At 44.6% G+C, this 23,939-nt stretch overlaps 1 protein-coding gene across 1 annotated transcript in view; it reads right to left on the bottom strand.

Moving 5' to 3' along the window:
• Positions 1–3,562: 3,562 nt before the first annotated feature.
• The window catches only part of PHLPP1 (PH domain and leucine rich repeat protein phosphatase 1), a 170,662-nt gene continuing 150,285 nt past the window's right edge, over positions 3,563–23,939 (bottom strand). The window contains exons 12-17 of the mRNA XM_044426270.1: positions 21,966–22,128; positions 19,933–20,063; positions 15,574–15,678; positions 11,432–11,626; positions 8,409–8,637; positions 3,563–5,946 (exon numbers count right to left, since the gene is read on the bottom strand). Coding sequence (XP_044282205.1) covers positions 4,810–5,946; positions 8,409–8,637; positions 11,432–11,626; positions 15,574–15,678; positions 19,933–20,063; positions 21,966–22,128 — 1,960 coding nt within the window. The 3' untranslated portion in view covers positions 3,563–4,809. The remainder of the gene's footprint in view (positions 5,947–8,408; positions 8,638–11,431; positions 11,627–15,573; positions 15,679–19,932; positions 20,064–21,965; positions 22,129–23,939) is intronic.

Here is a 23,939-nt window from a genome sequence, read left to right as displayed (position 1 = left end):
TGGGGAAAGGGGGCTCCCAGGGGAGGACCCTTCCTTCCTTCCCCCACTGCCCTCCACCTTAGAATTGTGTGGCGAGTAAACTGCATCACCTTCTGCTACAACTTGTTATCACACGAGTGTCCTCTGGGAAAGAAGCCCAGGGCCAGAGCCCCTACAACTTCCCTGCACGATTATCTATATCAGCTCTGTGAAGAAACTGAAGTATAAGTTTCACTCTCATGTTTTAGTTAAATCACTAAAGCAGAAGGAAAACATAGGCATTTTACTCAAGGCTTTCATTTGAGGAACAAAAATGGTGAAACTGAAGCTGCGGTACTTTCAGGCGGATCATGAGATGGCAAGACTCGCTGGCAAAGACAATCCCGCTAAAGAAAGCCTAAGGCATGAGAAGGGGAAGACCAAGGATAAGGCAGATTGACTCCACAGCCCTCAGTCTACAGGAGCTGAGAAGGGTTGTCCAAGGGCAGGGCATTTTGGAGGGCCTCGTGGGGTCATGAATTGCAGGTGACTTGACTGCATAGTGTCAACTGTGTGCCACAGAATTATGATTCGTTCTGAGAAGCTCACATATTTCCAATATTTAATTGCTCTGCAACCACTTCCATATTTAGTTTTTCAACATCTATAGGAAAATCTGCAAGCAGATACACATGAAATACAAGGGGTGTACAGTAAAACCTTGGATTGCGAGCATAATTCGTTCTGGAAACATGCTTGCAATCCAAAGCACTTGTATATCAAAGCGAATTTCCCCATAAGAAATAATGAAAACTCAGGTGATTCGTTCCACAACCATCTACTCATATAACAATGATTACAGTAATACAGTACAAAATAAAGTGTAAAGTAAAAATAAACAGTTTTTTACTTGGCTGGTGGCTGGTGTAAAGGAGACGAGAAAGAGGAGAGGTGGAGGAGGGTTATTGTGTAGTATGTCTACCACTAATAGGATCACTGCTATCTGTTGGCTCACTGGAATCTTCTTCTGCGACTTTAACAAGGAACCTATCCAATGACACTTGCTTTTGCCTCCTTTTGAGGATTTGATGGAAATGTGACATTGCATTGTCATTAAACAGATTCATTGCTTGCACTGTTACAGCCTTATTTGGGTGGTGCTTTTCTACACAATTTTGCACAGTTTCCCACATTTTACACATCTCCCTACTCTCATTTGAAGTGAGGGCTTCCTCTGCCTTTTTATCCTCCTCTTCAGACCAGTTCTCCTCCATAACTTCTTGCTGTTGCTCGCGATGCAGATCTACCAGTTCCTCAGTGGTCAGCTCCTGTCCATGTTCCTACACCAGCTCTTGAATATAACCCTTATTCACCTCCAGTCCCATGGTCTTCCCCACGGACACAATTTCATCAACAACTGGCAGCTCCTGTTCCTGAGCAAGCCCCTCAAAGTCGTGTGTAAGAACACAATCAGGCCACAGGTTTCTCCAAGCAGAATTGAGGATTCTCTTGGTGACCCCATTCCAGGCTTTATCGATCATCTTGAGGCAGTTCATGATGTGGAAATGATTTTTCCAAAACTCTCGGAGGGTAAGGTTTGTTCCTTCGGTCACCTCGAAGCAAAGCTGAAATAGTGCTTTGGTGTAAAGTTTTTTGAAGTTGGAAACTATCTGCTGATCCATGGGCTGGATTAGAGGAGTGATGTTAAGAGGAAGGAACTTGACCTTAATGAACTCGAATTCCTCCAGCAAGTCGTCCTCAATGCCTGGAGGATGAGCAGGAGCATTATCCATTATCAGCAAGACTTTGAGTGGCAGACTGTTTTCCAAAAGGCATTTCTTCACTGAAGGACCAAAGACCTCGTTGATCCACTCAACAAACAAAATTTGAGTTACCCAAGCCCTGCTGTTGGACCGCCGCATAACATTTAACTGGCTCTTCTGCACCTTGCATTTCTTGGAGGCTCATGCATTCTCGGAATGATACATGAGTAGGGGCTTGATTTTGAAATCCCTGCTTGCATTAGCACAGAACAAGAGGGTGAGACGGTCTTTCATGGGCTTGTGACCTGGCATTGCTTTCTCTTCTGCTTTGGCATCTTTTTCCAAAAAAGCCCTGCCTCAGTGCAGTTAAAAACTTGCTGCACTCGGAAACAAGATAACACTCGGAAACCTTGAGCTTCTGGACCTCAGGAGTGAACACCTGAGCTGCCTTAGCATCTGAACTTGCAGCCCCCTGTGCCTCGCCACACTATGGATGCCACTTCTCTTACAATTATCAAACCATCCTCTGCTCGCCTTGGAGCCTTCCTTGTTTTCTGTTGACGTACCTGGCAGCTTACTCACAAGGTTGGCATGCAAGTCCTTTGCCTTCTCGCAGGTAATGTTCTCAGACACAGTGTCACCTGCTAGCTGCTTCTCATTTATCCAGATGAGAAGCAACTTTTCTACATCTTCCAGAATACATGGCCGTTGCTTTGATACTTTTGTGACTCCTTTTGCTGCATTTAACCCCCTTCTTTCTTCTTTAATATTGTGCAAATCGTGGACGTAGGCTTCTTAGACGTCCTGCAATGTCAACCGCTCGCATTCCTCGTTCATGCTTCTGAATAATTTCCTTTTTAATTTCCACTGCAATCATCTTCTTCTTGCCGCCTTCCTTTTCAACATTTTTTTTCTTCACAAGGGCATTGTTGCAGTACAGATCAAGTCTATAAAAACACACCATAAAAATCTTCATTTAATCCATGTACAGTATAAATATTTATTTTAAAAAATACACTGCAAAATTTTATTAAACCCTCCACCATTAAAAATAGAGCATGTTGTCTGTATTATAAGTCATATACACCTTCAGGTATAAATCACATCTCATACAGTCTCATACAGAATTCTGAAAGATGACCAGAAACATTAACAGCAGAGATCCGCAGCAGCATAGCAACAGTTAATAAGAAGTTAATAGCAGCATACTATACGCAATAGAGTGCAAAGTGCAGATGCTGACTTACCGTACCAATGAGGCACGTCGAGACCAAGATCCGGACCGAGACCGGATGCTGTACTCATACCCGCAGCGAGAGAGAGAACCACCGGTGCTCAGTTGTGACGTGACGCCTGGCAGGCAAAGCGCACGTAATACTCCTACTGCAAGACATCGCTCATTTATCAAGTTAAAATTTAACTTTTTGCTCATCTTGCAAAACACTCGCAGACCAAGTTATTCACAATCCAAGGTTTTACTGTATTTTAATAGTGGCAGTGGAAGAAAAGGGGTGATCCTCCTTTTCCGCAATAAGTGGTGAGTTAGCTCTAAGATATGAGTCCTCCACCCCAAGACCTGAGCACAGGAGATAACCATTATTCTATATTGTTAAAGTGCCAATTTCCATTGTCTCCTCTAGTTGCTAATCAAGTATCTTCCTCCCCCACCTCCCCCAAATTCCATTAAAAGGATTATTCAACTCATTTGTGCACCCGTTCCAAGAAGTTACAGTGCTCAACAATGTGAGAACTCGAGTTCTCCGGCCTCAAACCTGCAGAGCTGTAAAAGTGTGTCTGGATGTGTGCACAGGTCATACACAGTCATGACAGCAGACTGCAAGTATTTGTAAATTTGTGTATTTATTATAACAAAAATTATGACATGTTCATTTGTGCATTCTTTAATATAACTCTTGGTATGTAAATGATCTACAGTAAATGAACTCTATACAATCATGCTGGTTGTGGCGGTAGGGAGGCTCACACACACAAAAATGTGCCTGCAAAAGTTAATGGTGAAGAAAGACAAAGAATAACTCCGGCATCTGTGGCCCCAACACCCACCTAATTCCTACAGCTTATGCGGCTGCTTTTGCTAACTTCACATGGATCGTTAGCTCAAAGAACCAAACCACTGAGGGGCAATTTCACAGGTGAGCAAGCTCACCCTTCGTGGCCTGGGCCCAGCCAACCCAGATGGCAGCTGGAAATGGTGGCAGAGACACAGTGGGTCAACTGGAGCCCCAGACTCCTCAGATCAGCTGGCTCGATTCAGAGAGCATCATGTTTACACGATTCCCCTGCCCTCTAGATTTGGTTGCATCACAGTTTTCCAGAGGGAGCTTGGACATATATGCAATAGCACCCGGGGTGGGTGAGTGGGGGACAAATTGTCAGTTTTTCAGGTCACGTCCTCCTGTTGAAACTACAAAACATTTGAAGCATCACTATACAACACTGAGTTATTTACAGGAATTTCCCAATCAGCTGTTCTCTCAGAGAAAATTAGTGAATCTTCAGTGACTTAAAGTCACCTGAAAGAGTAAAAGCAACTCCTAGGAGTTAGTCTCCATAATTCTACAAATGTCTATCCATTTTCAAGACCAAAAAAGCCTTTTTTCTCTCAAAGAAATACAGTATTACAATATTACTTAATCATTTAGCACTGGCAATACTGCCCTGTTTTCGAAACAGACCAAAAACAAAAACAAAACAAAAACAAAAGAACCCAGAATGATTTTAAAAAATATTACATCAATGTCGTCATCAGTTTTCTCTGCAATATATTAAACCTTTTGTATTTTAATTTTTTTCTTCTCTTTTTTGTTTTTTTACATCTGATATGTTAATGATGGGAAGAGTTAACCTAGGTTTTAATTCTAAATGGTGAAGCATCACTAGAAAAGAAAAGAAAAAATAGGTGATTATTACAGCTAACAAACAAGCAGCAGCTGCAGTTCTCAGTAGAAGGGACGGGGCTGGAAGAGAAAGTGAAACAAAGGCTTTCCTTCTTCCCACCCTGCTAGTGTAATACAAACTAAGGAGCCTCCAGCTCTCAGTGTCTTGTTAGCTTGCTTCGGAAGCTCGGTCATAGTTGTGTGTCGTAATAATCAGGCAGTTGGTCCATCTGGTATTGTCGCTGCTGCTGCTGCTGTTGCTGCTGCTGCTGTTGCTGCTGCTCATGGTGCTGCTTCATTATCTCCTTGACTTCTTCCTCAAGCTCTGGTGGGATGATGAACTGATCATCTGGGTCTGGCTGAGCCGGGGCTGCAAAGTAGCCCCCGGTTTTCCTAAGCGGCGCATCGGCTGCTACCTCAATGAGGTTGTGGCTCCTCTCCTGTGGAGCCACAGAGCCATTACCACGCCGGCGCCCCATGGTACCCATGGCTGAAGGGTCCACCTTCCGAAAGGGACACGTCTCCTCTTCATTTGCACTGATGACAATGCCTTCATCGCTGGCTTCCACAGGAGCCTGCAGGAGGAGCTGCTTCTCCTTCGCTCGGCCACAGTGGATATCTACCTCCACCTCAACTCTGCTGCCGTTGGAAAAGACCCCTTCGATGGGTTCCTCGTCATCACTGTCAAGGCCATTGTCTGAAAAGGCGCTGGAGAACGTGGCGCTGGACAGCTGCCTTTGGAAAGAGTTGGAGAGGCAGACCGGGTGGAGCATGCAGCGCTGCTCGCTGGGGTAGGCAGGGCTGTTTTCATTCATGGTTACCTGAGGGGGCTCATCGGAGGCTGTGGACCCCACCTCGCTGCTCATTTCTGAGGTGGAGATCTCACTGCTGATCTCGGATGCCATCCCGCTGCTAGAGGAGGGCATTCCCAGAGCGTCAGAAGGCTTATCTTTAATGACAACATTGACAGACTGTGGGAAAATGCCAGGGCTGGGAGGAGGGACTCCAGTGAGCTCACAGCAGCAGAAACTGTCCTCGGTGACGTTGAGCTGGACCACCACAGCACTAAGGCTGTCGTTGCACCCATAGCTCTGGGCCAGGGTGCAGAGTTTCTTGGCTGCCCCCAGGGCATCGGGCACATTCCTGACAGCTTCCACAGCTTCGTCAATGGAGAGACTGTCCCACAGGCCTTTGCTGCCCAGGATGAAGAACTCATCCTGAGGAGTCAAGGTGATGGACTGTACATGGGGGCGAGGAACCACACTCGGATGAAGGAAGGTGTATCCCAAGATCCTTGTGGAGTCTGTCACACCATTCACTTTGCCATCCTGAAATGAAGGAAGACAAATTTGTCATGGCAAATGCCGAACTGTTACTGATGCCCAGGCCCTAATGCTTGAGGGGGTGGGGTGGGGAGCAGATAAGGAGGCTTCCCAAGTGTGTTTCTGCAAAGCTTTGGTCCTCACATCATCTTGGAAAGGAAGCTATGTAGCACGGGAAAATAAAACTACTGCATGGGCAAATGTCTGAGTTGGATTCCTGAATTTAGAGCTGCAGATTCCTCCTGTTCATCTGGCTCACAATTTTTGTCCCAATGACAAACAGCAACATAGGAAATAGAAATAAAAGCTCCTGGCACATCCAGACAGTCAAAAGTCAAGGAAGTACTTATCTGACAACACAGTGGAACACAAAGGGCAATGCTTCATGTTTTAATCAAGGCATGAAAATATGCTGATTGCTAAGAAGCCTACTAGGACTCTAGAACTTGTGACCTTCCATATATTTTACCTTACAGCTCTCATCACTCCTCACCACTAGCTATGCTGGATAGAAGTTGTAGGCCAGAACAAATAGAAGGCTACAAATTGCCCCCCGTCGGCCTATAATCATGCCTACTTATTCATCTTGCACAGCTAATCAATGACATGGTGAAAAAGGACTGAATTAAGGATGTAATCACTAGTCATAACTGGTACTCTGCTCCAGATAAATTTAATCTTAATCTGTGGACATTGTCCACATTTGCTTCTAGCTTTTGTTCCCTCTGCCATCTCCAACCAATATTATGCATTCACATATGAGAAAACGACAGACTTGCATCAAGTGGGCAGCCTGCCGGGAGAGCAAGTGCCTCTGTATGTGGAGTACTGTTGTTTGTTTGTTTTCAGTTGGCTGCACTATAGTAATGCCCCAATTACTGACTACACTTCTGCTTTAGATAAGGACTTTTCCCAAGGGGAGAAGGATTAACATCCAAAGGGATAAACACTGTTTAAAAATGCAAGTCCGGGAGAAATTGATACTATGTATATATTCAGATCCCCAAGTTTTGGCCGAGTTATGAGCCAAACAAATCAAGGTAAGAAAGGGGGAGCTTCTAACACATTAAGACTGGCTAATTTCCTTGTGTCTCCTGGAACAAGCACGAAAGGAAGGTAAAACTGAGGAAAATCTCTCTCCCTTTTAAAGTAGTCTCCTGGATATCTGATAAACTTTTTAGCCTGCCCATAATATGATAAACAGTGGAAATGGATGAGGTGGGAGACATATTTAAGCTTCAGCAGGAATCCCTCTCTTGTTTTTATAAGCAGAATAAGGTCACACACTCCTGGATATTACCACATCCTGTGCATTGCTGCCTTCTGAGTTCTCCTAACACTGGATGAAGCAGTTGGTTTTCTGGGGATATTTAAAGCTATTCATGGTACAACAGCCCTGGATCTTCCTCCCTTCATTATTGACTACATAATATATTATCGACAGCTGTATTTATAGCTCTATATCAGCTATGCACACTTATTTATCTAGAAAGAATGATGAAGTGGGTGCTCTTGATCCATCTTCAACACATGCACACCAACCCACCCACGCACCCACAGAGTTGCTACTTAGCTCTGGGCGGCTCCCAAGCCTTCGCACAGCCTTTCCCAACCTGCTGTCCTGCAGACGTTTTGCCATACAACTCCCATAATCCTAAAGAATGGCCACACTGGCTGGAACTGGTAGGAGTTCTGGTTCCAAATCATCAAGAGGGCCCCAGATTGGAGCAGGCTGCTGTAGCAGATAACAAGGTAAAGATCTTGTGTGTACCTTCACGTGACCCTTGTTGGATGAGAGGTGTATTTGGTCTCCCCATTTATAACACGGTAACCTGTGCTGTCTACCACACGCCTGTTAGTGGGTATGTACAGAACATACCAGAATGAGGCAGCCCTCACCCTGTGATTTGTGATGCCTTCTTTGATACGCCATGGATTTCACCTTTCTGCTAGAATTCCATACTGAGAGGAACCAAGTTCCTCTCATTAGACAACACACAGCATTGAGGCTGCTTCCACAGCAAAAGACCCTATTTTCAGTTATTCATCTGTATCCAAAGGAAAGTACATGCGCCTCCCTAGCCAAGCCCATTAGAAATGGAGTCTTGGAAGTCAGAACCTGGGAATCTCCTCCCTTTCCAATTGAGAACGCTACAACAGATACCAGAGGACAGGAAATTTTTGCTTCCATCGGGCTCAGCCACACTGAGACAGACTTGTAATGTGACGGCCACCAGGTTCTTTGGAAAGAAGGGCCCAAACTCTGAATTTATTTGAAGCAGCAGGCTTCATTCAAAGCTACCACTCAGAAACGAACAGAACAAGAAATGCAACAAAAGCCACGGCATTGTGGAAGGAACAAAGCTGCTTCGGTTGTATTACAGTCCCTGACTTTCAGCTGCAGTGTGGGACCACTCCCCCCACCCCAACTGTCTGCCTCCTGCCTTCTCAGCAAACCAATTTCTTACCTCTGTGATAATGGCCTTGTGCTGCTTGATCCTTCTTAGCTCTTCTTCACAGCTCATCATGTAAGACCTGGATAAAGGCAGAGGTTTCCCATTCCTGCAGAGAACGGACTGGCACTTCCCCACGTTTGCAGAGGTTAATGTGAAGCATCCTCCTGGATCGATTGGATCGTGTTTTATATGGCAAAGGACAGCAGAGCCTCCAAGCTTCTGCCCAGCTGTTCCAAGTTTCCTGAAAGTTCATGAAATTATCAGTGCCTCTTTTGAGGATGCTGTAATGCAAAGATCACACAGCCAGAGCTGGCTGAAGTCAATTCAAGCATGATTTTCAAAATTCAGTAGTGAAAGTGAGGAATTCCCAGTTCAAAACTATGGCATCCATTACCATGTGCTTTATGAAGCAGTCAGATGCGCTACAGGTAAAATTTTACTGGTAGTACCCCAGCGAAATTTCACTTGCAGTTTTGGAAGGGACCCCTGATCAGTGCTAGAAACAGGCTTCACATCAATCCCAGGCCAGGCTCCTGATACCCACAGTTCAAATGCAAAGTGACAGGAAATACCTGGAGAAACTGCAGCCTGCCAGAATAGACTAGTCTTCCCTAACCTGATGCCCTCTGAATATGCTAGACTACAGCTCCAATCATCACAAGCTAGCAGATCAATCAGCTTCATCTGCTGTGATGATGGGATTTGTAGTCTCACATCTGTGAAGGGTACCAGGTGGCAGAAGGATGGAATAGAGAACACAGAACTGCATTTATGTTAGTTTGTCTTCTGTATCGGGCAGTTTCCTACATTGCAAAAGCAAGACTTAGTACAAATGCAGAAACTTCCCTAATACAAAATAGCTGAAAAATTGAAGGAAGTCAAGAGTATTTTGACTGTATTCAAGCTTTGCTGTTTCTTTTGCTGGTGTGTGTGTGTGTGTGTGAGAGAGAGAGAGAGGGGAGGGATCTCTCATGTCTGCCTATTAGAAAAAAGACCCAGCAAAGCATATTGTACTGGTTCTTGGCACCAAGTCTAGTTCTGTACATGTGTCGTTCTACAATATAAAGGAAAACTGGCACAAAGATTTGTGAAGACTCAACACTGGGGTCATGATTAAAATTGCACATTAGTGATACACTTTTTATTCTGTGCATCTCCTAACAAAAGTGCCTTTCCAAGTCATCTCAAGATTGTCAAGCCTAATCTAAACATGGCATTAGAACATGTTTGTTTGTTTGCTTGTTCCCAAAAAGCCTCTTCAGGCTGCAATTTAAACAATTTGTCTTCAATGAATCAGTCTGGAATATTACTTGGATGAGCTGCAGTGAAGTTAGGCAATTGTAAATAAAATTATTCGTGTTTGATATATTTGTGTAGAAGAAGAGCCCTATTTGGCAGCTTTTTTTAGAGGAAAGGAGGAAATACAGGAAGAAGCATATGATATTTATTTTTATAATGTTTTAAAAGCTCTTCATGTATGGGTTTGGAAAATTAAATGGAAGAAAGCAGGCTGCAACAAACAGCATTTGCATACAGATAGTCACAATTACTATATGCCTTTACAAATAGATGCACATACCACAATTGCATTTTTATCCATGGCAAGAAGCAAACAGAAAATGAAGCACTGAAGTCTCTCCTGGTTTTGGCAACCCTAGCATGGGTACCACCAAGAAGGGCTGAGGGTATCTTTCTGATGTTTACTGGGAATGCACACTGGGCTTTGGCAAAGCCTAGTCTTCATGACTTTCTCAGCAGACTATAGGGAGGTTCCTGCTACTGTCGCACACCAAGCCAGCACATCGAAGAAAGAAGCCAAAGGACTGTCACCTTGTGAGCCCGCAATGCTGCTCTTCTAAAAATACTAGCCATTGCACACAGAGACCCGGATTCCACGGCACTGAGATCCAATATGAGCAGCAGAACAGTACGACAATGGGACCACAATTACCTGGGGAGGTTTGGGCTCTCCCACACTAGAGGGATGGTTTAACTGGGTGTCCTGCAATGAAAAGGTGGTTGTACCCTCCGGCCCCTTCCAGCTCTATGTTTTTAACTGCTCTGGGGCCAAGGAAAAGGCTCTCAAGGGTTAGATTATGCAACCATGCACCATGGGTGCACCCACTGTCCACCATTATGAGTTTGCAAGCCCCAGCTGGACTTGCCAGGACTTTTCATGCCATCAGAAACCAGAAGCCAAGAGTTCTTTGAGGATTAAACAACCCTTGCAAACCATTCTAAAACTCATGGTATTTTTAGGGGTTCTGGGAAAGTTGTTTAATCCTCAAATAACTCCACCACCTAGATCTGGGAAACATGAGAGGGCATGCCACCAAGCCATGGCATGGTAGACAGCATGTACCTAAGCAAATGAAGGGTTAATTAACTCAGGTTGGGCTGCCATGCCATGTGAACTGGCCCCCTGTGTGGTGCTGTTGAGCAGTCTTGCCCATGGCTCAGTGAGAAGCACTGGTTTTATATGCAGAAGGTGCCGGATGAAGTCCCTAGCTACTCTAACTAAAGTAGAGCTGGGCTACTCAGAGCAACTGCAGCTCCCTCCATCTCATTGGCTACCCCGGCTAGGGCTGCAAGGAGGTACAAGCCCATCGCTGCCCGATCCCCAGCACTAACGGGATCAGGAAAGACATTTGGCAAGGCCCCAAGAGCTGCTGCCCATCAACAGACAAAGCTGGGTGTGGAGACCAATCGTCTGAGTCACGCTCCCGTGGCTGCCATACCTTAATGGAGGGTCTGATCCAGATGGGTGCAAGCTCACACACATGTGCACACAGTATTTCAGTGACACATGGCCCAGGGAGCAGTGTGTGCATGGCTGAATTTTCAAATGACAAGAGAGGCTGTGCCAGGCTCGGCCATAAGCAGAAACCTTTCAGCATGGCCAAGGGGCTGCTGCAATTCAAGTCCATCCCCAAGAGGAGCGAGGGAAAGGTGACCAGGAAGACAAGGAAACCAACCGATTCAACAGAACCAGAGCTGATGGGACAAGTCCAGCATCACAAGACAGATGGACTAACCTCTGCATCACAATGAACGTGTTGATCATGTACTCCTCTTCACTCTTGGTTTTCTGCAGCTCCTCTGCCAGGATGTCACTCATGGTGCACTGCAGAAGATAAGGCACCTCCACATTGCGGTCTCCGTCAAAGACTCCATAGAGGGCCTCCCTGTTTTCACAGAAGTTATTGGCAGAAAGAGCTGCCACACAGAGTCTGCGGGGGGAAAAGTGGGTCGGGGAACAAGCCACACCGGTTTATTTAGTGAGAGCGCTCTCCACATGGGAAACTCACAGTTTCTGCCATCGCACCATCAAGCGGGGCCCCACCACACCACTTCTTTGCAGGTGATGAAGACGACTTGGTCCCACACACAAAGCTGCTGGACTCTCGTAGCCCAAGAGAAAAAGAGGCACTTGCCCTCAGGCCAAGGCAGAGAACAGAACCGTTTGTGAGGGATCTGCATCCATCTATAAATCATGCTCCAGGGGAATAAAGAGGGTGGGTCCCGTGTTATTTTGATGTCCCAGACATAAAATTAAACAGCATCACCCTGTTTCCTCTCCAGCTTAATTACACATGTAATAAATCAAGTCACCAATTGGAGACCCATAAATATATCCTCCCAAAACTAAGTAGCTGCCACACAGTGCCTTGAATTACAGTAGGCTCTGAAAACATACCAGTAGTTTTCCATTTCTTTCTTTCTTTCTTTCTTTCTTTCTTTCTTTCTTTCTTTCTTTCTTTCTTCATTAAGCAAAGTTAAGTATTGGCGGGGGGTAGGGATGTTAAGGATATGAAACTTGCAAAAAGCCACTCAGCATCTGGTTTAACTACAAAGTACTCACAACCCAGAAGACAAGAGGACATGTTCTTTCCTGGGTGCTCCAACTGAATGCAATTATACTTCTGGCTGTCACTCAATGGTTTTTCCATTCAAAGGATTACTCAGTTTGCAGCAATGAAAGGAGGGATGGAAAGAGGATGTTGTATCTTAAATTGCATTTACCCTCTAGACATCAACAAGGGCTGTCAGTGTTGCTCAGTGTGATTATTACTTGCACTTCTTGGCCAATTTAAAGTCACAGTGCCAAGCAAGAGATCAACAGAGGGCAATCCTGCTGGTGGCTGGCTGGAGCTTCAGAAGGGTTCCTACTGGATATAGCAGAACAATTGTCAAGTGACATTATTTGATATTCCTATAATGGCTGTTGATTATTCCTGTAAGGGCCGCCTAGAAGATTGGTTCCCTCGAGAGATCGACTTCTGCTTTAGCCTTCTTTTTAAAAAGGGTACAATGGAACCTTTCATGCAGTGATTGAACCTTGTGGGCCTCAGAAAGAGCAGCTTCTCTGGTTTGCTCGGCAAAAATGCAGCAGCCAGAGCAATGACATAGGGCAGCCTCCCATAACCAGATGTATTTGACTTCAGCTCCTAGAACACACCATGAACAACCCCAAGTGCTCAGGTATGGACATTATGGTAACAGCCCTTTCCTGTAGCATTCAAACATTGTTACTAGAAACTGGAAATGGTTCACATGTACTGTGTGCCCCTACAATATGTGGCTTTGTTAACCCAGGAACTGCCACCAAAAGCCACCTTAAGTCAGGACAGCCCTATGGTTTGCTGAGAGGTTGTGAACTGTGGGTTATTTAAGCCATGAGTGGTTGTCATGAATGAACTGAGAAAGGAATGAAAGGACTGGGCATGTTTAGCCTTAACAAGAGAAGACTGAGGGGAGATATGATAACACTTGTCAAGTACTTGAAAGGCTGTCACAAAGAGGAAGGACAGGGTCTCTTCTAGATCATCCCAGAGTGCTGGACATAGAATAATGGGCTCAAGGTACAGAAAGCCAGATTCTCGCAGAACATCAGGAACATTTCCTGACTGCTAGAGTAATACGACAATGGAACCAATTACCTGGGGAGATTGTAGGTTCTCCCACACTAGATGCAAATGGATAGCCATTAAATTCATTCAAGGACAGCCACTCAAGATGCAAACGGACAGCCATTTGAGAGCGATGGCTGAACTTGGAGTCCTGCACTGAGCAGGGGGTCGGACCTGATGGCCATCTGGCCCTTTCCAACTCTACTATTCTATGAACACAGGATCATGGGTTATCCATGAGTTGTTTTTGCAAGCTGCAGAGACAGTGGCCAATACTAAAAGATAAACCACCTCTTTACATGACAATACCAGAGAGCTGCAAAAGTAGTTGTGATAAAGTTAGGGGGATGAAGAAAGAGGAAAACAATCCAGACACTGAGAAAACAGATCACTTTTTAAAAATCTTCTTGTACAGAAACATTGGTTCACGTTATGTATGAACCAGGCCATAGTATTAGCAGGACAGTATGCATACTATCATGTTCTGTGAACACAGGAAAAGCACAAGAGATGGTACTGCGACCAGGATTCAGCTGAAGAGTTCAGCTTGCTTTCTTTTCTTTGTTTTAAGCATCTAGTCCTTATGGTTAGGGAAAAAAAATGCTTACAAGCATGTGGACAACAGCTGCTGACATATCAGAAGCCAGAGGTGGCAGAATAAGATCTTCTAGTGCTTGACTCTCCAGTGCTGTGCACTGGTCACTGTTGCTCCCCATAACTACAACCCCAGAGTAAATTATGTTTGTCTGGGAAAGCCAGCTGAAAGCTCATCATGGAGTTAAGTTTTATACAGACGGAGCAACAAAATCTGCTCCCTGAGCCCTCAGACGGCTGCATCTCTGAGGCAGACGAGATGAACTTTCCAGCTAATCCTCTGAGCTAAGTGGGATTGAGACTGCCACAGATGCCTTTACAGATGGAATGGCCAAAACCAGCAGGACCACATGCAGGTGTGCCGCTTCCTTCCACAGATGCTCTCTTGTTGCCACAGACTGGCTAAGCAAAAGGTGTGAGAATCTTCCCCTGGAGGCCCGTGTATGTCGCAACACATCTTAAACTGGAACAAAGATGAAGGGGGGCTTGCAATCTTGAATTAAGTAGAAATGGGGTGGATAACAGGACATGTTAGGCTGAGTACGGGTAGCAGAGAAATCCTCATTAGAGTTAGACAAGAGCCAGAGAACAGCTGGGAGAAAAGACCTGCTGCTAATATTTCACATATTATGTGCACAAAAATGTACAAAATGTTTTTTATAATTAATCACTCACATACTCTTCCATTATATAGTCAGTTTTCTGAACAGTACTGCCTTTTGAGTGGAGGGATTTACATAATAAATAATGGAGTCCACTCCTTGAAGATAAGGCATGAGACAATTCCAGACTCAAGCAACCCTCTTTCCAAGCTGGATTTAAGAGGAGCAGGAAACAGGTGGTCAAACCAGGAAAGAAGCCAGTACTGCCTCTGCACCGGCAAAGGAGGTATTCTTTCTTGCCCAAACATCAAGACAAGAAAACTGCTGTGTGCTACAACCAGGAAACTTCCCTGCACAGCTACTGAAGAAAAATGTCTCTTGAAGAAGCAATTGAGTGGTGTTGGAGCAATGGCTGGAGCTGATGGTCAGGATGAGGCCATGGTGGATAGTACCAAGGCTAATGACAAAGTCAAAGCCATTGTAAGTGGTGGCTCGGAAGCACCGTCGGTGGGATGTGGATTGTTCAATGGAGACTGATGCTTGTAGGGTGCATTCCCACAGTATGGTGTAAAGGCAAGAAAAATGGGAAACCTTGTCCAAGAAAAAAGAGAACCTTGTACTTGTTTGGCAGCTCCTTGGCATGGTGCTCAAGACTTGGCCATACATCCTTTCCCCCAGCACATCAAGCTGTCTGTGGATACAACAGTCTTCTCACTTATGAAATGGGACCCCAAAGGCCATAAGTCAATGAAGACAGCTACAAAAGTGGAGGTCCAACTCTGAGAAAGGAAAATGCTAACTGTAACAGCTGGAAAGAACAAAAGAAAATATGGAAAGGCGAGTGGAGAATAAAAATAAGAAAATCAGCTCAACCCAAGGAGATCTAAAGATTCAGTTGGATGAAAATGCTTGAGGGTGCTGCTACTGGAGGGAATGAAGAGAAACCAAGGGCACAGGCAGAAGCACTCTCCCTTAGGCATGCTTGGAAGGTGGAGAGGCAAGCTTCCTCCCTCAAAGTCTCCACTCTGAAGGTACCAGTGAAGGTTCCGCACAGATGTAGAAAGGGCTTACTTGTTCTTAACTCCCGATGCTTCAGTGTAGCCATGGCTCCAGACTGCCGGGGCTCCCGATGCATCTCCTGCCGAAGGCTGGTCTATCTTGAAGCAACGAATGTTACTACAATGAGAAACAAGCCACCCAAAGAATTAGTGCTTCAAAAGTCAAGTCAAGAATAACAATACATTTTGCTATTCTAAATCCATTACACTCACTATATTTAAAGAATCTTTATAAGAATCTTTGTAGCTCAGTAGTTGTGGCCCTGGAATATATGAAAGGCAAAACAAAATAGTCACTAGGAGTTACTGTTGTTTTTCACTTTGTTTTTTTTTAGAAAAATTGTGTTAAGTATTACAGGACTTAAAAAGAATTTGTTGCCTGGACTGCAAAACAGTCAAAAAACAGAACAGATGTACAAAGATGAAAATGAATGTTTTCCTTCTACTTTCTGTGATCATCGTTTCCCCAGAATTCCACTGATTTCTGAATAGCTTTCCCATGCAATGTATAATCTGGTTCACATGGAGATCCACTTGCACCTTAGCCCAGGGGAAAAAACACCCTGAACAACTTCACATCAAATGCTAGCTGTTGACGTGGTGGCTACCGTGTTGGACTGCAGACCTGGGGCACCTGGGTTTTAGTCTCCACGTGACCATGAACTTACTGGGTGACTTTGAGCCAGTCACTTACTCTCAGCCTCTCACAGGGCGGGTTGTTGTGAGGATCAGTGGAGCTATGGAAGACACTTTGGGTTCCTCACAAGAGGACAAAGGCCAGGATAGAAATGCAAAATAGCAGCAGCAGCTGTTTATAATAATACACAGCAAGCTGACAACCCAGAGCCTCTCTAGATCACCTGCCTTGTTGTCTGAACTGGAGCTGCTGTGCCTGCCTGAAATGTCTATTTAAATGCTAGAATTCAATACAGCAATTCTGCAAACTTGGAATGAGAGCTTTTAAAAGGAGGGAAATGTCAAAACCCATTTCACTCAAATTATCTTGTGCTAAATTCTTAGACTGTTTTAGTACTCAACTAAGTTCAGCATTTTAATGGTTTTGGATGGACAGCTCACCGAGGGGAAATTTGGGGACACACACCCTCTGGATCCCTCTGAACAGACCTAGCCTACGGACCCTGTCAGTCACATAGCTGCTGGATGTGACAATAATCCTTGGCTGCTCACCATACACTGAGCATAAATGAATGCTTGGTGTGTGGGGTGGAACGCAATGAATGCTAATGCCAGCTTCTGGCCTTCTATCCACAGAGAAGTCAAATAACTCTGCGTCCCTTCCACAACTATCATAAAGTAACAGAAACTGGAGAATGATTACGCACAAGCCAATGAAGAATTAGAGCAAGTGCATGAATACCTTGAGAAAGAACAAGAGGAATTTCCATCCAAACCCACTGCCTCTTATGTGCACAACATAGTTTTTCTGTACAGTTTTTTTTAAAAAATAGACTAAATGCATTTTTCCACTGAAAAATGATTAATTCAAACTTAACTCTGGCCAGTAACTTTGTCATTCGCCTCAGGGAAAAGGGAGGAAATCTTTTCTGATTTGTAGAAAACACACTCCAACTGTGTGCTCTGCAGATGTGCTGAAATACAACTCCCAGCATGCCCTGGAAACTGGAACTCTGAGTTAGAGAAGGCTGCTGTGTCATCTCTCCCCTTCCCTATTTGGCACCAAGTAAATCAAAATCTCCCTGTCTGCCACCCACGTAGTTATCCAATTATCCAGCTCCCCTGAATTTCACACTGGCAGCTGCATACTTGGTAGACATTTAGCACTTTGTACTAAGGTAATCGTCCACTCCCTTCTCCCCCTTCAGATAAACTCTATAAGTCTGGCAGTAGCTAACCCTGGCCTGAGTTTTCAGGCATCTAAAACCACAGGAAGCACAAGAAGAACAAACAACACTTTCAGAAGGAGCCACCCGGCTTTGTTCATGACAGCTGTAGAGTGTGTGTGTGTGTGTGTGTGTGTGTGTGTGTGTGTGTGTGTCAGACTGGCAGGCAGGCAGGCGAATAGCGCATCCTTTGGAAACCACCCTTCATGTATAGGAAAATGACCATTTGCAATTTCCCCATAATTTTCCTCTATTTGTAAGACAGCAAAAGCCATCAGGTTTTGCAGAAAGTGGAACCTACATGTGGGGAAGGACAGAAAGTACAGTCTTTTATTCATCCCCAATCCCTTCTTCTTACCCCACATCCTGTGCTGGTTGAACAACCCAGATCACACCAGGTTGTCCTAGAATGTGATGTACATGTGGGGTGTCCTCTTAAGCCTGAAGACTCAATGGGAGAGAAGTATAGGAAAAGCACCAAATCTGAAGGTCATGCAGCAAGGACTGGGAGGACAAGATAATTGACTGGTAACCCGCATCACTGTTTGTCTACGGTGGGCCCAGGCATATTTTTCTAAGAAGAGGACTTTCAGGACTGATCAGTAGAGAGACAGCTTGACAAACCAAGCAGGAAGGCTCTGTTCTGGGCAGCAGTATTATGGCAACTATAACTCATTCAGGGCATGTTTACACAAGTTCTCAAGGTGGCTCAGAGGCAATGCAGATGTTTACAAGAAGCAAGGAAAGTGATCTCTGATCAGGCTAGTTTTTTCTTTTCTGTTTAAAAGAAGAGATAGATATGAACTTGCTGACAATTTCACCCTTTGGAACCTGCAGGCTGCAAGAGGCTTTTAAGGCCAGCGTTCCACTCCCAGTTTCAGCCAGTGTTCAGAGGAGAAGGAACCAGGAAAAACCCTACAGAATTATCTGACTGTGTCACAGGAAACTATTGTGCAACTGAAGAAAGAAATTAAAGAGCAACAGCAGTTAGCTTCTTGTTTTAAATGGTGGCAATAAATGCCAGTGAACTGTGCCGAGACATGGCTCGACTTCATGAGTCAGGGAATTTAGGTTGCCCTCCATCTGAAGGGGTCAAAAGGGAAGATGTGAGCATAAAGCCCCACAATGCTTCATCCTTTCAGAAAGAAAAGACTTGTCTGTACAGAAAACAGTTGTATTTTTTAGTCATGGCAGACCTGTGCAGCTTACACAAGTAGCCTGTTTGCAGAAGAAATGAGACTCTGGCCAAATCGCCATGTCTTGGCTTGTGAGGAAAGCGGGCCCTGCTTATCCTTCAGTGTAGCAGATTCCAGGGTGGAGGGGAATCCTAGCCATCTTCAGCTTGGATATGTCTTTCAGAAGTTCAGTTACAGTTCTCCAGTTCTCAAAGGTTCTGCAAACACTTCTACAAGTCAGACATCCCTATCTGTGGAAATGTACTTTCCACAGCTTGCCCTGGTGGCTTGGTTCACCTGCTTCTTCTGGTACAGCCACCCAAGGAGATGGGTGAGAGTGTTGAATGAGGAGGAAGACCTGTGTTCAAATCCCTGTTCTGCCAAAATGAGGCATTATACTAATTAGGCAGCATGTCTTTCCTATAGTATACAGGTAAGCAGTTCTGATCTGGATCAAGACCACTGTGTTCTGAGAGGGACGAATCTCTTCCCACCCCACTTCTTTGTTTTCCTGAAATCTTCCTCCCTCTGCTCTCCAGTGAACAGGCTGTAGTTAAAGAAGGAAAGACACGGGTTTGATTGAGGCGTTGTTTCTTTCCTTCATCTCTGGGGAGGAAATGGTGGCAGAAGGAAGATTTAAGTCTCCCCTCCTGCATGGTGAGAGCAATCCAAATGGGAGACATGCATGTTTACACTACAGTGAGCCTCACTCCACTACACATGAAGTACTACATGTAGCTCAGCTTTGAAAGACGCTGGGGCAGTCACCGTCTATCTCATCCCAATATATTTCATGGTGCCATTGTGAGGATAAAACTGGGCAGTGAAGGGGGAACCATACATATCACCTTGACTGGAAAAAGGCAGGATTATTTCATTTATTTAGACTGGGTTGGGGAGAAGTAGGAGAAACGTGGACCAAGTGAGTGGCCTTGTGAGCCAAATACAGGAATGATGGAGGCGGCTGCAGTGTCCACAGTCCACTGAAGCTGCAGCAGCTACCTGTGGGGAAAGGGAAGAGGCCTTGGTACTCACCCTCAGGACATGAACTGAGAGGAGAGTTTGCAGAAGAAAAGAAATTGCTGAGGTGGAAGGAGGAGAGCTACAGCTCAGGAGCAAAGATCTGAGACTTCTGAGTGGAAGGGGCTGCATCGCTCTGCCTCCTCCGCCTGCAACCCAGCAAGAATGCCTATCCTTTAACAAGCATTGCAATAAAAAAGCAGCACTTTTACCCTTGAAATTATGGGCACCTGATGTTTATATAGAGTGCATTTCTTTCCTAATTGCTTTGTGTTCCCTTCTGCCTACTGTGTAATAAAACTGATGGTTCCTTACTTCAATAGCTCCAGGGTTTTGTGATCCAGGACAAGTCTGGGGTTTCCAGTTAAGTCTAGTTCCTGTAGCTTTGGAGGCAGGTTTTCAGGTAACGTGACTTCAGTCAGCTCATTACAGCTCAGGTCCACACACTGAAAAATGAGGAGGGAGAGACAAAAGAAAGAGGATAAGGGATATGAGAAAACCATTTGCCCTGAACACATTGCTTTTTACATTTATGGCTAAATGGAATGGCACAGAACAGCAAAGGTTTGATTTTCACAAGCAGCAGAGGTGATGGCAAATCAAGGTCTGGACCATATGGCTTCAGGCAGCATTCTTACATGTAAAAAATGAGTGCATCAATGAAGTACTGTCTAGAATTTCCTTCTAGAAATTTAATTTTCTATATGAAAAAGCATGGGCAGAGGGGTTGTGTGGGAAGACTTGAAGTCTGAACCAGTCCAGACACTGGGCAACATGGGACCCAGCACAAAATCAAAAGCTCTTTCCAAAGCAATCGGAGACCAGTGGAGATGCTCATTTCCAGAAGACTGCAGGGAGGGCTGCATGGACCTGTTCCATTTCTGCAAGCAAACATTTCTGTTTGTTTCTGGGGCTCCCACAGAAACCACTAGTTTCTCATTGCCCTAGCACGAGGTCCCATGACTATGGGGTCAGTGTTGGATACAGTTTAGTTTTATCGCCACATCTGCTTTCTGCGGAAACGAGGCCAAAACCATCCTTAGCCTAGCAAGTTCTGCAGGGCTGTACTACAAAAGCATCAGGCACCTTTTCACAGACATACTCCAAGAAATAATCCTTCCATAATGTTTCACATCATCACAAGACCTTGTTAAAGATGTATATTCCCTTCTTTGTCACACACTTCAATCTTCATGCATGTTGCAGAACAAGAAGGGAACTGCCTGCTTATCTGTGTTATGAGGGTAATTATTCTCCTTAAGCTAATGGTGCACATCAGTGTTAAGTGAGTTCTAATTAAAAGTAATTTCATGAGTACATAGATCAGAAGCCATTTAGGAAGAAGGATTCATCTTAATTTAGATGAAACTATTGTTACTAACCGTAAGCCTTCACATAGGGCAGGCTATTCATTTAAAAGTGTGCTGAAAACTCAAAATCTAAGAAGTCACAAAGGAAAAGTAAATGAATGTGAACGATCTGGAACACCACAAAGATATCAACTACATGATGATGGTCTTGTGGGAATAATACTGATAAGAGTACAAAAGAGAGGAAGGAAGAGAGAAGAAATGGAGCAAAGCAACATGGAAAGAGTATTATGGATGATAAAAGCCTAACTTAATGTAAAGATTACTCAACCCTCTTACACTGCAGAAATATTGAATTAATTTAACCCAGGACCTGAAATTGTGGTAAAAATCCAGAACAGAAATGGTTGAGCATTCAGAACATGCGTTACAAAAATGTTATTTAAAAGCAATATTCAACCTGTCAAACCTTGTTTCATGGTTTTCCAAAATGAAGTTTTGGGGTTGCTCTGAAATGCCTTTGTTTCAGTTATGCAAGTAGGCTATTTGGAGTTAGATTGGTTAAAGCTATGGAAAACTGGCAGAGGGCAAGCCAGACAGCCCCACCTGATTAAGGTCTGACCTCTTGAGGAAGCTGAAAAGTCCTTCCCAGACACAATGAAGCAAAATACTACATTTATTTCTTTGTGAGTTTGCTCATACACCCCATATGCCCCATTCCGCACACCATCAAGTATATAATAATAATAATAATAAATAAATAAAGTTTAAGGTATCTGGAATTTCCTGGGACTTCTCTCTGCCCTTGGATGCAGGCAACATGGCATATTAAAAGGACTCAGTCTGTCTCCCCGCATTTCTCTCTAATTAATGGGAAAAATTGTAGCTTCACCAATGTACACACTGCTGCACAGACTGCACCAGTCACCAGACAGACATCTGTACTTTTCAAAGACACTGCGCTTCTCTTACCAATTCTTTCCAAACATGCAAAAACCAAGTATTTAATGGTAGATTATTTCAGCACAAAACTTGTACCTTGATTTCTCCAAGTTGCATGACTTCTGGAAAGACTTCGATGCAATTGGAGTGTGCAATCACAGTGTGCATACGCCGACAGTTCATGATGGTTGTGGGAATGGATTTCAGCTTATTTCCACTAACATCAATTTCTTCCAACTCTTCCAGTTTGGCCATTTTACTACAAACAAGCAAGCAAGCAAAGAATACTCTTGATTTTTAAAAAGTACTCCAAAGTTTTTGTCTCAGACTGTGATCTTTAAATTAAAAGGCCAATTTCCTTCACATCTGTGTGGCGACGTTGTCATGTATGGGTCACGCATTGGAATTATTATGTGGCAATGGATGTGTCCATTCCAGAAGGTGGCAGCAGGTCTATGGACAGGGACTGCATCTGTTGTTCATCCATGAACTCATTTTCACTGGGTGAGGCACTGGACAAATCACACTCTCTCCATTCCAATTTCCCCACTCATAAAATGGAAGTAATCATGATCTCAAAGGGTCATCATAAGGGCAATGAACTGTTATATATGCTATAAAAACATGGGTGAATTCAGGCTCAAATATAGGAGTTGGAAGGGAGCTTCAAGGACATCCAATCCTTCTGCCAAATACAGGATCTGCAGGGCAAAACAGAACTATACCGCCCCCGACAGATGGCCGCCCAGATGATTTAAATCAAGGATGGCCCATGTCAAGGGTGCTGGAGGGTTGCTTTTGCCCACTTGGAAGCCATGGGGAAGCTTGCACCCCACGCCTCCCCACACTGCCACCACTGCTGAATTTGCTGCTCTGGCAACAATGAAAGGGGCATTTTTACAAGGAAACAAGGTGCATGGAGGAAGGTGCATCTTGCTTGAAAGCAGAATTGCACTCCTGGAAGGCTTTGATGCAAAATCTTGCAAACTCCCCCCAGAAGCCAAGGTATTCTTTCTATGCAAACTCAGCAGGAGTTTTGCCACTGCCAAGCAATTTCAGTAGCACCGGGGAGGCTGCAAGGCTGACTACAGGAGGCAGGCTACATGGTCCATTAAGGTTCACCCTGGTTTAAATACTTCCAGGGAAAGAGACGCCCACCTCCTGAGGCAGAGTGTCCCATTGCAGAACAACTCTTTCCACTGAGAAGTTTCTTCAGAAGTTCACTAAACATTTAGGGCCTGAGGGACTGGGAGGGCAGCATAAGAGGAAAAGGGGATATGAGAAGGGAATGTGACAGGTCAGAAGGAACGGATTGGTGGGAAAGGGAAGAGAGGAGATGATGGTATTCTCATGGAGTTCAAAATAACTAGCCAGATCTTTGCCTAAAGGTTTCAATTTGCCATGTCAGTGCACATGCCTGTAGCTCTCAAAAGGTGTATTTTGCCCTCTTGCACCTGTGGACCAATGCAGAAGCCCGCAGGAAGGCACACCAGGTCTCCCTGCTCCTGCCAACCTTCCCCCTCGGACTTGCTGACCGGGCAGGGAAACTCACTCATCAGTTCTCCCTTCCTCAGGGATTTGATTTGATTTTAATACAATGCACTGTGCTTCCATTTCTGCTTTACTTCTCTGTAAGACCCAAGTAAACAGTACACATCTACAGTAGATTTTCCTGCCCTTGTGTGAATAATACAGAATTGCTTTCCCCTTCCTACAAGGCCTGAGAACCTTGACCACTCCCTGTGACTGACCACTCCCTGTGATCACATGCAGCTATCCAGGCTAGGCAAGCTATGATCTTGTGTAAGAGAGAAACACAGGTTTATTGCCCCATGTTCCTTTCCAAAGGTTTCAACTACTAGGCATCTAAAAATGTCACTCTATGTAGGCATCAACATATGTTTTGCTCCCTAAGATGATGTTTAATTCCATTTGCTCACATATTTCCATCTTAGACTTTTTCCTTTTCCCATTCTGTTTTCTACCTCTGACTCTCCCTCCTATTGCCTTCCAAAGTGTAGAAGTTTGTCGTAAGTGTTGTGAGCTGTTTGTGTGTGTGTGGGGGGGGGG

Source organism: Varanus komodoensis, unplaced genomic scaffold (genome assembly GCF_004798865.1).
Source record: "Varanus komodoensis strain SLA01 unplaced genomic scaffold, ASM479886v1 scaffold17, whole genome shotgun sequence".
Taxonomy (NCBI): domain Eukaryota; kingdom Metazoa; phylum Chordata; class Lepidosauria; order Squamata; family Varanidae; genus Varanus; species Varanus komodoensis.
Note: the sequence above shows the minus strand (reverse complement) of the source record. Positions and strands in the feature narration are given on the sequence as shown.